The following is a 14,843-nucleotide window of genomic DNA, read 5'->3' as shown; positions in this document are numbered from 1 at the left end:
CAGGTAATGTAATTGTAACAAAGAAACGATTGAGTAAGTATAAAAAGTACTTTGAAAATGAAACATATTCCGGCCCCTTTAGTTCAAGACTAATTGTAAAAAATGTTACCACACCACTAGCAGAAAACAGAAAAGTAGACGCTTAATTGGAAGGAAGGCGAGTGCAAAAAACTTTTCAATTCTTAAACAAACAATTTTAATTAAGGTTGTGCACAACTTTCGAAAATACATGGTTGCTGTATTACCTTATACTATGTACGCATTAAACAATACAAATATTTAAAGAGAAGACTTCTTAAGGGCTACAAGTGTATCCACCATAGCGTCAACTACAGCATCAACAACCTTGATGGTTGAGTTGACACCCATGATGCCGACACGAAGAGCTTTTCCTGCGGTCGGTCCAAGGCCGGCGAATATCAGGATGTTGTGCCTGTGACAAATAAACTTGTATTAGAACATAAATTGTGGTACCCGACTGTTATTTGTACATCTTTGACAGTTGTTACGGAGAGTTAGAAGCGTGAAAGATTGACTAAGAGGTGTCGTATTGTCTAGGTAACTGAGGTTAGAAGGTCAGATAGACAGTCCCTCTTTGTAAACTCTTATGGCATCTGGAAAGAATGGAAGCCGACCGCAACATAGTTAAGAATAGCAGCGTTTGTTTTAAGAAACCCGTTAGGAACTAACTCCTTTTCACCAGCTTTCTTTCAATTTTCTAAGAAGTTTTATATTTCTCTATAATTCTATAATAGATTTAATTTACCTTAAAGTTTTTTAGTATCGTAGCTTTTATTTGTAGGTTAAAATCACGTCCGTCACAAGAGAGCACAAAATCTATATAAGAAGTGAAAATATGACAAAGATTTTAGTATGAGTAATCCTCAGACATTATGAAACTTACTTAGCTCTCATATATTTAACGAACTCCAAATAATCGTATCCTTTAGGTAGGACTACAGTCGTTACTGTTGCCAAGCGGTCTTCTGGCTTCGGGATTAGGAAACCGAAGGTGTTCTCCCGAAGACGTTTGTGGAAGTAAGCAGTACTGGCCGCGTGCCGCGCCCACGTCGCTGGTAGAGTCTCCTTGCTAATCTCTTGAAGACAGCACCGGAGAGCCCAGAATAGAGGAGGGCTGATGGTGTGGTGGTATCTGAAGATGTACAGGAGTAAGTAATTGGAAGTTTTAGTTGAATGAGGATTATTTTTCTTTATTAATGTGATCTGCACTTTTTTTTAGTAACCGCAATATTCACTGAAGAAAATGATTTTTTAGAACTTTTACGTCACTGTTTGTCGATAGTATTCTTGAAGAATAACTAAATTTATTTGCTAAGTAGTGCAATAAAATTGACACACCAAGTAATTTGCCCGTAATTAAATCAAGTCAAGAAAAATCATTACTGTTATCTGTCATTACCTTTGTAAGTACAAGGGTAGGTACATAAGACAGGCAAGAGACTAAGTATTAATAGTTGCATAGTCGGGAACAAAGTAAAATACTCACGCTCTTGTATTCCCGTAGCAGTTCCACTGTTGGGCTAAAAGTTTGATGTCGAAGTAGAAAGGAGGATCATGCTTCCTCGTCTTTATTTTTTGCCTGAAAAAAAAAATTGAAATAAAAAAAATAAACACGTCTTTTTCTTGACTAAATACACTTACATTTCTTTCCTTCATTAGCCCAGAAAAACGCAATGCGCAATGTAGAGCTTCATTCATTCCAAGTACTATTCATTAAACTTTTACTCCATAATTAATGTACCCAAGTTGATGAACTTACTCGGCTCGAGCACTGAATGCCACAGGAGAGATCCCAGCTGGCCCGCTGAATGCTTTCTGTGTGGAAGTGTATACGGCGTCCACCCCCCACTCATCCATGAAAAATGGTACTGCGACAAGTGACACGACAGTATCCACTAGTAAAAGAGTTCCGTATCTGAAGACAAGAGAAAAATACATTTAGAGAAAATAAACCATTTAATTTTCCTTTTAAACAGCACTGCATGTAACTACGCTTCACATAATTGGATTTCCATAATGATTTCATGATTGAGTTGCGGTAACCCAAAATTTTCTGATTTTGTACATGCTAAATCACTCTATTGCTTTCACATTTTTCTATTTTAACATACCTCAACATTATCTATAGTTCTCAATATCAATAATGTTCAAAAATTACTGTTATTCATTCCTAAATTCATTATTCTTAAGCCATTTGTACGGAACCCGTAACTTACTGTAAAAATACTTTAAGGTAAATAATATCGATGCCTATAAACGGCACACTCAAGAACCATTAAAAATTAAACAGAGCAATACCTATCTATGATATTTCGACAAAAAAAAGTTTTAGTCAAAGGAAGTATGTGTATTTGGTATTCCGAGACACTGTATTATGTATGTGATGTGATCTCCGACATTTATTTGGCCGGTATTACAGGGTTTATCCTTCTTTATTGCGAACCTCATTTCAAGTCCGAGCGCGTGATTGCGTGATATTTACTATGTGGGTATATCAACTACTTATGGCCAGTTTTTTTAGATAACCTTGAAAATACATTTTAGCTTTATTTGCGTATATTTTCACCGTGTTTCTTTATTGGTTAGAAGCGTAACTTTTTGTTTTTTTTTTGGACTTCTTTTAATGAGTTTAATTCGTAAATAAACGTTTTGTTTCAAAGATTTCTACCAAAAGTCTTGGCGTGTTAATCATCCGCTGCAAGTTTAGTTATTATTGTAAACCTAAAAAGGCATTATTGAAATTCAAAATAGAAGTTGATCTTTTTTCAAACTTTCATTTTCTCACTAATTAGCACAGCAGAAGCATTATTTACTCAACTAATGTTCTGCAGGTGAAAAATTATTCAAGCTGAACGACTCGTTTAAGAAATAAAGAGAATTTTAAAGCAGTCGGAATCACCGAAAACTTTTTATCTTAACTTCTACCGCGCTTGGTATTTTCCACTGCATGCTAATTGCAGACTCCTTCACAGGATGCAATTAAAGAGTTTTCAACTCGAACGTATTCAGGAGACCTAGATCTAAGTAAAAAGCCAAGTCAGGAATGAAAGAGACAACGAGCGTAATTAAATTGTTTGGGTTCCGTGTTCCAGTTCTCTCGGCCAATCAAATACTTTTTCTGCTAAAGTTCGCTGCTTTTTTAATTTAGAAGTGAAAGGTCGACAAGAGAAATGGTTTTACCGCAGATTGGATAGAACCCGGATTTGTAATGCGGTTTTTATAACTGTTCGTTTATTTGACAGAAGGGGCTCAAGATTCGAGGAATTCGATAAATTAGGGGTATTGCAATGTTATATTTGTTACGGCAAAAATCAATTTGTTTTGATTAAAATTGTTCTATGGTGAAATTACGTACCTACTATGTATAAGGAAAGTAAGAATATCTGACGATATAAGTAAAGGTTTTTTTTTATTATAGGTACGTAAATATATGGGCTACATAGCACTGATAGAGTTTTTCAAATCTGACTTATACTTCCATAGATAAGTCCGTTCATACAAATAAACTATTCGTGTATAAAAATGTCTAGTAGGTATTTACGTAGATATGCGAATAAAAATTTCGTTACATATTTCATCTTATTTGTTTATTAAAATGAAGATCAAATATCGGTATCCATAATATAAGTAAGCATGCCTTAGTAACTTCGTCACTCTGGGCGTCTAATACACGATACTTATGATAAACTTTATCATCTTGCATACAAACTTGCATGGAACAAATCAAGAAAACAAGTACATGTCAAAACGGCTGTAGTTATCTCTAGAAGTCACGCGTTCTGTAGCGAGAAGGCTGACCGAGCCTAGACTAAGTGTAACTCGATAAACACGTGGCACCTTAGTACCAACTCAGACCAAAACTATTCCCGTTGTGGGAGCAAGATAGCACTATGCGCCATGTAGAGCACTGTCCCGCTTCAAAAAACCAAAATTCGTACTTTATCACGTAGTGGTAGCACCCCTGATCTTATTCTATTACGAGCCATTATCCTTTCTTTGTGAACTAGTCGTAACTAGGTATAGTTGCCGATTCCATTATCCCTTATTTGCTCTAGAAAATAACAGTCGTAGTATTTTTTTAAGCGAGCTCTTTTCTCGTCGAAGCTAATGAGTAAATAAAGGTGTTTTAATAGTATCATGGTGTGGACTGTTACTACTGAAATTTCCTGTCTGTTTTTATATAGAAATGAAATAGTAGCAATGTTGTCTCATGTAACGCAATTATTGGGTATTTACTTTCGATAAGACAGGTCCACAATTATAATAATAATGTTCCACAACTTTCTTACAACGCCATCTTGTCTGAACCTAAGCAAAGCTTGTATTATGAGTACTAGACAACGCATAAACCTACTTAGATATTTCTAAACACAAACATAATATTGTAGAAGAATTACACAAAGACACACGGCAAATCATTGTGCTCATCACACAATAATTTGTCCTGGGTGGGAATCGACCTGTGAAATCCGGTAAAGCAGTCAAGGCAACTAGCCACTAGAACAACAGGCCAGTCAAGGAATTGGACTCAGTGAATAACATATTTGACAAGTTCTACCATCTAAAATCTCACGTGATAAATAGAAAATACCAGCCAATGAGACGTCCCACAGCTGAGCTAAGGACTGCACATAATAGAAGTGTAAAAAATATAAAAAGGCTTACTTGTGACACAGATCCCCTAAACCTTCAAGGTTCTGTACGGTTCCAGTTGACGAGTCTCCGTGGGTGATGAACAGGGCTGTGGGACGGTACTTCTTGAGCGCTGGTTCCAATTGTGCAGGAGTGAAGGTCATGTCCATTGGAATGGTGACAGTCTCTGTCTTGATACCTGGGAGCAAGTAAGTAACCGGTATATGAAAATTGTAATGAATATGAGTATCAATAAATTGTAATTACTTATAACAAAGATTGGCAACACTAATGGTTAAAAGAGTGGGAGTTGATTAATGATATTTTTCTCATACGATGATAGAAATTTATAAGTCAAGTGATTCATATTTGTCCTTTTCTCAATTCGATTCAAATTACTGATCGTAGAAATGGACTCTCCTTTTAGCCCAGAATCCAAACCATAAATTTTGATGAAAGCTTGTATAAAAAGCTAGGAAGGCTCACGTAATTTATTGAAAAAAAGATTTTATTCTATCATAGTGTATGTATGAACTTACCATATCGGTTCGCCATAATGAAAGCCCTTTGGTCCCATATGCCTCTTGAAGCGATGAGTAGAGTTTCACCGGGACCCACCAGGTTGCTGATAATGGTCTCCATGCCAGTGTGACCGGACCCGCTCAAGGCCAAAACCAAATTACTCCTAGTTTGGAAAACATATTGTAAGCCAGCACGAATATCATCCGAAGCCTGGAATATGGAAAGGAAATTATTACAATTTTTGCGTTTTGAGTTTTTTGTTTCCTATGACGATGATAAAGCTAAGCGTTGCACCAAAAGTACAAAAAAAAAATTCTTTTCAATGTAGGAATTGTTACCCGGTACTTATACTTTTGAGTTTTCTGGCTTAATATCGTAGAAAGGAAGTGTCCCATCCTACTAATATTATTACCGCGAAAGTTTGTATGTCCAATGTATGGATATTTGTTCTTCATTCATGCAAAAACTAAAAAGAACGGATTTAGACGAAACTTGGTAGCCAGATAGTTTAGAAGCAGAACTAAAACATAGGATAGATTTTTATCCCGATTTCGTATTCCTGTGGGACCATTGTCGATTTGTAGCGCTCCAATAATTTTTATTTTGAAAATAATGATGTAAATAAAAATCCTAACTTCATGGTCAGTAAGTAAGTAAGGGTCGGAATATTCTAGTTTACTCTTTGCAATATGACAGTCTGACATAGCACGGTCTTGTGTACGATCCCTTTGTAATGAGGTCAAACTCAAAAGGGTTGTTTACATACTCCGTAGAAAAGAGAAGTGTATGCAATTTAACACTACGGGGCTATATCATCCGTTATTCGTACCTGAGTGTGGTTAAATTCAAGTATAAAAAGTAGAAACAAAAAAATAGAGACTTATACATTTTTTAAATGGGAATAAACGGCCTACATCTCGTTTGGACTCATGCAATGTAAAACCATTTAAGTAAGTGGGTTTTGTTCTAAAATAGTCAATTTTCGACAAATGAAGTGTATTCTAGATATATTTGTCGATAAATAATGTAAAATAAACGTTTCCCCACTTTTACTTTTAACTTAAAGCAGTTAAAGCATTTTTTTAATACTTTAAAACCATTTAAACTCTAGCGATCTGGAACAGTTCCTTTGAGTAAACTTACTTTAAAAAGTTCATCACAGATGGGCGATAGGATAGGTTTGGTGAGGGCTTGAGCGACGGAGGGCCAGACGTCACTGGGCCCTGGACCACATAGCAACGGCTTCACAAACTCCCGATCCACAATCTTGGGGGGAGGCACGGTCAGCTTGTGGCACGACATGATTGATCTGCAATAATGAATCCAAATGTTACTATCATGTGTTGTTAATACATGCAGTAATGATGGTCGTGGTAGAATACATTAGGGTCTTGCTAATAACCAGTAATTACTTAATTGTATTGGCATAATAATTATGAAAGTAGCGCGACTTAATAAAGTATATCAATGTTTTAGGCCATATGTTTCGTCTGCATCGTGGTTTAGTGCATTAAGCAACTACCGACTCTAATGAACACGTAATTGGTCAATAATCCTGACTAATAACGTACTAAATGCGTTCTAATTGGGCATACTATTTGCATCCGAATGTTATTACAAGGGAGTCTCGCCAAGAACAAGCGAGTGTCGAGTGAAATTATCTCGCACTCTGTGACCGATATTCTGCACAAGTATCCGTGAAGTTTGGTTACCGTAATCGGGTTAATGTTTAGATTTAGTGCTAATAGGGTGGTTGTAAATTTGCTGCAATGTTCTGGCGCTATCGGATGGCACATTTGGCAAGAGCGGCTCGCCCCGGGCGCGCGACGCTTGCCAGCCTCATATTTGTTCCACATGCTATCGTTCGTGTCGGTAGCCTGCGGTTTAACAATTGTTTTTATATCCCGGTTTAACATTAATTCTGTACATGTTCGGTAAAAAACGGGACACGAAGGTATAATAACGTTTACCCGAGTCGGAGATAAGGGGGGTCAAGAGTGCATTTGGCAGCGAGCGCGAGTATTGACACGATAGTACGTCACTCGCGCTAGATCAGGGTTATGTAAGACTAAGACGTGGAATGAAGATCGAACGAGCGCAATGTTGTCTCGACAAATTGATTCGATTCCCATCGCGACTGTCGAAGCGATCCCGGCTTCCCGGTGGGACAAAGCGAACGAGAGGAACGAGTCGCGCGCCCCGGCGGGGCAGACCTCACGCTCGCGCCGACACGACCCCGACAGGAGTATCATCTTCTCACCAGATCACCCGTGAAATGTCACTGATCAATATTTACTGGTTTACACTTTTCAACCGGCTTTGTGTTTGCGCTTTTCTATCGAATGTTGGGTTGAGAAAGATTTGTTGTTATGAGGACGAATTCGTTTCGCAACTCGAAACCTATAAAAATATTATAGGTTTCGATTTGTTGTTGTTGAAATTACTCGTAAACGTCTAAACGTTTTGGTTAAACCATAACATTAGATAGATAAATAATAATATTAGGTACTTACCTGAAACTTTTAGTTGTTTAAAGTTCAATATTTAAACACAGTGACCTTTCTAATTACTTATTGAATTGATGTCACATTGATGTACATAAAAAAAGTCTTTTTAATTATTTTATTGTACCTAATTCTCGTATAAACTTAAGGTCCGCGTGTTATCGTGTTGTATCACTCGGATGACGGACTATGACTGACGAAGAATCGATCTTTGTTTTATAGTAATAGTTTCCCATGATAACAAACTTTAGGTGCCTACTTATACATCGGTATTCGTAGGAACTTTTAAATGTAGGTATTCGTGGGAGGTAGATTTCGTGACAACGTTTTATTTTTGCGATATAGTCGGCATAGTTCGGCTCTGCTATTGGGAAAGGATCTTTTTTTCTTAAAAATAAATCAATAATAATAAAATTAATCGTATAACGTTCATATTCCTCACTTATTTTCGCCCATACGTAGTCGCATTTTATCATTTTCCGTAAGTAATTGCTGTTACCGGTTTTTAAAGGATTCGCGAAAAATTTTAGGGATTTTTGATCAGCTGTGAAATGTTTTCAAGCTGTTATCTTTATTTATTTGAATTAAATAAGCGTTAAATTGACTCAGTTCTAGGATTTCTATCAGATTGCCTTACAACTAGTAATTAGCACGGATGCGTAAAGGAAAACATATTAACTTGAAATATTAGATGATTTAGCTATTCTAAAATACAAGAACAGTATTTCCCAGATAAAATTCTACTTAGTAACATAATGTATCTGTCTTTTTGCGAACGCACTCCAACGTTTTTTTTAAATATAATTATATATTTTTTCACGTAAGTAAATGCAATTGGTTTTGAAGTAATATCTACAAATTGTATAAAGCAACATTTTGTATTTCACAGAAAGTCTGTTTATTTAAGTTCAGAATTAGGTTTTGTAAATAAAGCCTGGAATTATAAGTTTAAAACTGGATTTAATTTAACAAAATATATGGTACACAAAGTCTTACATCTAAAGGAGAAGTAATATAATATTCAAAATAACTTCGACTTACATTTGAAAAATAATGTGACACTAGTTATATACAAGTATGGTTAAAGGGTTTATCTACTAATTATCTAAATTTAAATGAAATAAGTACTGACAAGTTGTTTCTTTATGCTATCAATACATATATCTTATAGGGAAAGAGGATTTTATACAACAGTGATACATTAATAGGCTAGTATTTTTTTTTCAGACTAAGTGCATGCATTGCCTTTTTTATTTAAATAACTGGTCCAATTAGTGTAATAACAATTTTTTTTCTTGGTTACCGACAGTTAAACGGCATTAACGGTTTTGTGAGGTCTTGGTCCAATTATTTTTTTAGGGCTTGTATTGAGTCAGCCAAGGCGTCTGCTACTTTGTCGGCCACTTCTTTCGTGGCGTTAACGCCCATGATGCCAACGCGAATAGCTTTGCCCAGCGTTGGGCCACGACCTTCGAGGACCAGGATGTTGTGCCTATTGGATGAAAAAATAGAGAGAGCGTTTAGAAGAGAACATATCGTTTATATTTTTTGTCGTAGTATGAATTTGATTTTAACATAGTTATAGATTTCAATATAGATTTAATCACACATAAATTACTGTTCAAAGTAATTTTTATAAAACGTCACTTGTATGAACTTAATATTTAAAATTTCGTGTCATCGTGGCTTCACCAAGATTCAAGACACAAGAAAAAGACCCACCCAGACCCAGAAAGAGCAATCTTGATTGATTGAACCCCCGACAAGTCATGCTTATTGGATTTGGCGTGGTGATCACATCTGGTGTAGTTGTATACCTGCAGTAATTTTTTTACAGAACTTACTTTTCCCTCATGTAATTGTGGAACTCCAAATGATCATAACCTTCAGGCAACATGACAGTTGTTACTGTATTCAGTCGTTCCTCAGGCTTTGGAACGAAGAGTTCTATGGAGTACTCCTGAAGGCGCTGGTGGAAGTAGGCCGTGCTGGAAGCATGACGGGCCCAGGAGACCGGCAGGGTTTCCTTGACAATCTCCTGGAGACAGCAACGGAGAGCCCACAGCATAGGCGGGCAGAGAGTGTGGTGGTACCTGATAAGTTTGTGTAAATATTGCTTTCGTTTATTGTAACACAAAAATCGGAATGGGGTGTACAAAGGTCCCGTTTACTCCTTTAAGTAACTTCTAAATTTTATTAAGATGACAAGTTTTTGTACCTTTAATACTAGCTTTGATTTTACCAGTTTATAGAGCTAAAGAAATAAATAGGATTCAAAGTTATATCGGTATATCTTAGACCTGCAGTTCACATATTTGTAACCAGTTTTTCAAAACCAATGCTTAATAGATGTAATTACCGCAAACATGAAGGGATTTCATGAAAAATTAAAAACAAAACTCACGTTCTTGTATCACCGTAACAGTTCCACTGATTTGCCAGCAGTTTGATATCGAAGTAAAATGATGGCTCATGTTTCCTGTTATTTATTTTTTCTCTGAAAGCAAAAATGTATCAAAATACTACTATATCGAATTTACTCTAAAGTGAAATATAGACTCAATTCTATAAACCTATAAATATAAAGCAAACACATACACGGAATACTCGAAACATTTATTATATCAGAACATTCAACCTGTTTTCAGAACCGATATCCAAATTCGCCCAACAATTCGTGTTCGACAGAATTCTAGAAACGTTATTTCGCAAATTCATTAATAAAGTTTATTTACTACCTGTACAGTATATAATTGATAGATATAGGTAGTATAATGTATACTTAGGTGACCAGTATTAGATTGAATATTGAATGTGACGGGTTCAGGATTGACACTTAGATATGCTGGTAGATTTAAGCGTACTAGCTGTCAGTGAAAGAGTTGAAGAAGTTGGACCGCTAGATTGAGGGTCACTTGCGTAAAGTTCATTTCCTTGAATCTTGAATCCTTAATCAATTATTTGGAGGGGATAGGTGCGGGGGGGGGTATTGATATGACACTAATCCCCTTCCGCTTTCCCATCTAGATCCTCCAATGTGATTGTCTTACTCTGCAAGAGCACTGAACGCTACGGGAGCGATCCCAGCTGGTCCACTAAACGCTTTCTGTGTTGCCGAGAATACCGCGTCCACTCCCCACTCGTCCATAAGAAACTCCACCCCAATGAGGGAAACCACGGTGTCCACTAGGAGTAGAGCTCCATATCTATAAAAAAATGGTTTGAAATGACAACAAAACAAAAGGCCCAGCATTAAAAAAAAAATATAAGTAGGTATCTCATATTTTCTTAATGTTTATATCAGGAAGCCTTAGAGATTTAAGTTATGATTTCTGATGGTTTTATTATGATTCTACTAAATATAACTACGTAATTCAACAACGGTCTACTAGTTGTATGTAAGAAGTATTCAAAACATTACCTAGGTCCTCGAAGCCAAACTTACTTGTGACAAATGTCTCCCAAGCGCTCAATATTCTGTATGGTTCCCGTCGATGAGTCTCCAAATGTGATGAACATTGCCTCTGGACGCGTCCTCTTTAGTTCTGACTCCAGTTGTTCCATAGAAAATGTCGTGTTGCTAGGAACACTGGTTATTTCAGTTTTTATTCCTGGAATTATGAAAAGAATGTTAAATATTGTAAGTATTTTTGAAAAATAAAATATGGACCAAAAGGGCAAAGTTAATCAGGTAAATTTCGTAAAGTCGAATCGACTGCACGTATATCGTCATCACGCCAAACCGAATATGATCTTCGAGTGCTTGTTCCAAGTTCGGGCGTTTTAGCACATCCCATTTGAAAGTTTGCGAAAGCTCTCGCGACACAAGATAATTCGTTAGTTCGGAGTCTTTACAAAAGAGAAATATATATCTAAAGTAACACTATTATATTTACCTAATCGGTTGGCGATTATTATAGCACGTTGGTCCCACATTCCCCTCGACGCGACGAGCAGGGTTTCTCCTGGGGCTACCAGGTTGCTGATCACCGCTTCCATCCCTGAATGACCAGCCCCACTCATAGCTAACACCAACTTGCTCTTAGTTTGGAAGACGTACTGTAAACCAGCACGAATGTCGTCCAAAACCTGAAAAAATCGATCAAATTAAATTAGGGCGCGAGGTACTGAGGGATCAGTATAAATGGGGTAAAAAAACTAGTTGGGTAAAAAAATAATTCGAAAAAAAGCAACCAATTTTATGTCACCTAACTAATATGCGTTCGTAAAAACTATTGCTTGACCTAGATCTTTATTTTTTGTTAAGTAATATGTACAATGCAAGGCGTTTCTCATATCTTACTAAATAATTGATCAGATATTTCTCATCAGAAAAATTGGTCAAACAATGGCATTCGTTTTGACATGAACTTTTTGGTTTCGTACAACCCTGACTTTCTTTTTAACACTTCACTTAAGCTGAATTTTTTAGTGTGACAAGTACTCAACAATAATTACGTCATCAAGTATATAAGTGTCTTTTGAGTTTGAATGGATGTTTGATAATAAATACAAGCACTCATAGTCTGATAACAATGTTTAATGTTGATTATAGAAACAAGCCTTTAATTAGGCTTAATTAGAGTTGTTTGTGAAGTGGATAAAACGTTTTAAATCAGAATACGTAATTACGATTTAAGTCTCAGTTTGTTTTTTTTAAACGATTCCCGTACAATTCTCAAACATTGAAGTCATATGCGCAAAGACGAAAGAGAGATTTGTGGATCTCATAAGTGCTTTTACGAACGCGGGGATCGAAGCCACGATATGTTATACGCATTGGGATTGATTCGAATATCCGTGCAGTCCAAATGTAATACTAACGTTGCATATTCGCAAATTAATAAATGATAATGATTATTTAGACATTGAAATACAACTACTTTTACGGATTTTATCCCGGTTTAATTTTAGATTTTAGTTCCCGACGTTTCGACACCTTTGCAGGATGCATAGTCACGGGCAAACTGAGAAGGCGTTCGTCATGACAGAAGATATTGCTCGTTCGACCTTCATATTTTGTACACTAAGAAACGTTGCGAACGAAAATCTAAAATTAAACTGCGATAAAATCCGTAAAAGTAGTTTTATTTCAATATTTTTATAGTTGTTTAAAAAATATACATAAAACAGAGTACAGATGTATTTATAAAAACAGTGACAAACTTTAAAAGATTTTATTCATTCAAATTCTCGAAGCCGGTTGAATCAAACATTAATTTTGTAAGTGGTCTATTGTGAGTCGGACTTGCACAAAGACTTGCAAACCTAACTTTGACAGTCGAAGTTACTCGACTGACTAAAGTTCAAGCTTTACATACCGCGATAATAAGACCTCCTTGGACTATTTTGTTTATCTCGATTCGCACTTAAGACTTAATAAAGTAAAAGTTTCACAATGGATAGTTAATTAAGTTTCATATAAGCTTCAACTGCACAAGTGGATCGATCACAGGTTAAGCCAAGCTTGATACGGTCTGACTATGGATGGGTGACCAGTAGTAGCTAGGATGATGATAAACTGCACTATACTCGAAATGAAGTGAATATCAAAATATCGATTCTAAGTAAAAACTAAATATTGTTGGTGACGTAATGAATGTATTGGCATTCCTAGTATCTGTCCATGGCTTACGAATAATCTGTTTCGAGGAAAATGGCCTCAACTAGTCAAGTAGCTTTGGCTCTACATTAGCAAATGCTGTAATGATGTTCTCCTACTAAAGTAATACCATAAAATATGTTGGCAAATACATATGTTGTGTATGGCCAGAACCCTATAGTGTTAAATATGACTCTTAGTATGATATTCCGTAGCAAAACTTGTAGGCATCTTCAAAAATAAAAAGATAGAGTGTTGATTACTTACATTGTAGAATTCATCGCAGTTGGGGGTGATCACGGGTTTGGCAAGGGCTTCTGTGACAGAAGGCCAGTAGGCGCAAGGTCCTGGACCACACAGCAGGGGTACCACAAACTTACGGTCCTGTATCAGCGGCGGTGGCACTGTTTTCGCAGACATCTTGTTTTCTTAACTGTGAAATTAAATGTCAATAAATGATTCGGTTTTTTTTTATGAAATCAATAAAGGGCATAGAATAAATAACGGTATTTAATCTGACATTAATCATGCGTTCTATTTTTAAAGCAAAAGGTGTGTTCCTTTTTCAATATTTTGAATGTAGAAGGCGTAAGATAGGTCACATTTTTCGAATTACTCTTCGGTACAAAAACAGTTTGCTTATTTCGTTTTCGTCCTACCACCGTAGTTTCATTTTTACATTTAAGATTCAGGGATAGATTATTTACGTAAAAACATACCTTATTCTTATTAAACGTCTGTTCTGAAGTACAGCCTGTCACTGACTACCAATAAACAATAAATATTGAAAGAGCTTCATTGTTCTTGATTAGTTGGATATATCTACTCATTGATATATATTCGATAGTCACATGAGATACAGTTCTATTTGGCCGGTACGTGGTTTGGATTTATTTTGTTCAAGGTTATTATGTTTGAAACAAAAATGTTTCATTTGTTCATTAAAAGAAAACTATTGAAACTGATCAAAACCTGGGTTGTATGGTTTTAAAACCCCTACGCAATATGAGCGGTTCTAAGTTCTGCGAGTCAGGCTGTCCGTCTGTGGTTTCGTAGCTACCGAACGGATTGACCGATTTCAAATTCATGTTGTCTTAAAGGTGTATTTTGCGCGGGTGTTGAAATCAGTCGTACCGTTTAAAAGTTGTGGCGGATCAAAATTAAACCGGTCGGCCATTACAACAACTATTAAATTAAAAAATACCTGCAGTTTCAGTGATAGAACGTGTTTGTAGTTCACAATAAGTATATCTAATCATTGTTATGGTTTGTATGGACAGAGCAATTTTTATCTGTATCTTATCTTTCTTAATTATACTTGTTTTGATTACAAATTGCGATAAGGTACTAATGAGTCTCGATAAATATGCACTCAAACTTTAATACAACCAAAACAAATTTACTTTTACAATCTTAATTTTGTATAAGGTCTAGTTGAATCGGAAAACTTTATTTTCTCATATAATTGAGATATTCTGGAAGAGAAAAAAAGCATTCGATAGTATATATAAGAAATTGTTAAAGAATGACATGCCCCTCATGAAAGAAGATAGTTGCGGATT

At 36.1% G+C, this 14,843-nt stretch overlaps 2 protein-coding genes across 3 annotated transcripts; both read right to left on the bottom strand.

The window, feature by feature from the left end:
* Positions 1 to 279: 279 nt before the first annotated feature.
* On the bottom strand, positions 280 to 8,168 carry LOC113498974 (serine--pyruvate aminotransferase, mitochondrial-like). Its single transcript, XM_026879254.1, has 8 exons — positions 7,689 to 8,168; positions 6,319 to 6,484; positions 5,193 to 5,385; positions 4,687 to 4,852; positions 1,781 to 1,936; positions 1,508 to 1,600; positions 905 to 1,153; positions 280 to 433 (listed from the first exon to the last, which is right to left on the bottom strand). The coding sequence occupies exons 2-8, from the start codon at positions 6,475 to 6,477 to the stop codon at positions 280 to 282; spliced, it is 1,170 nt and encodes a 389-aa protein (XP_026735055.1). The 5' UTR covers positions 6,478 to 6,484; positions 7,689 to 8,168.
* Positions 8,169 to 9,017: 849 nt separating this feature from the next.
* On the bottom strand, positions 9,018 to 14,522 carry LOC113498878 (serine--pyruvate aminotransferase, mitochondrial-like). 2 transcript variants are annotated; one of them, XM_026879040.1, is made up of 8 exons: positions 14,486 to 14,522; positions 13,549 to 13,714; positions 11,576 to 11,768; positions 11,125 to 11,290; positions 10,730 to 10,885; positions 10,084 to 10,176; positions 9,524 to 9,772; positions 9,018 to 9,171 (listed from the first exon to the last, which is right to left on the bottom strand). In XM_026879040.1, exons 2-8 carry the CDS (start codon positions 13,699 to 13,701, stop codon positions 9,027 to 9,029), a joined length of 1,155 nt encoding a protein of 384 aa, XP_026734841.1. In that variant the 5' UTR covers positions 13,702 to 13,714; positions 14,486 to 14,522; the 3' UTR covers positions 9,018 to 9,026. The 2 variants fall into 2 exon arrangements, with proteins under 2 accessions (XP_026734841.1, XP_026734840.1); XM_026879039.1 differs by lacking the exon at positions 14,486 to 14,522 and adding an exon at positions 14,001 to 14,074.
* Positions 14,523 to 14,843: the final 321 nt, after the last annotated feature.

The sequence above is a fragment of the Trichoplusia ni genome, chromosome 11 (assembly GCF_003590095.1).
Source record: "Trichoplusia ni isolate ovarian cell line Hi5 chromosome 11, tn1, whole genome shotgun sequence".
Taxonomy (NCBI): Eukaryota; Metazoa; Arthropoda; class Insecta; order Lepidoptera; family Noctuidae; genus Trichoplusia; species Trichoplusia ni.
This window is presented reverse-complemented; position numbering and strand designations above follow the sequence as displayed.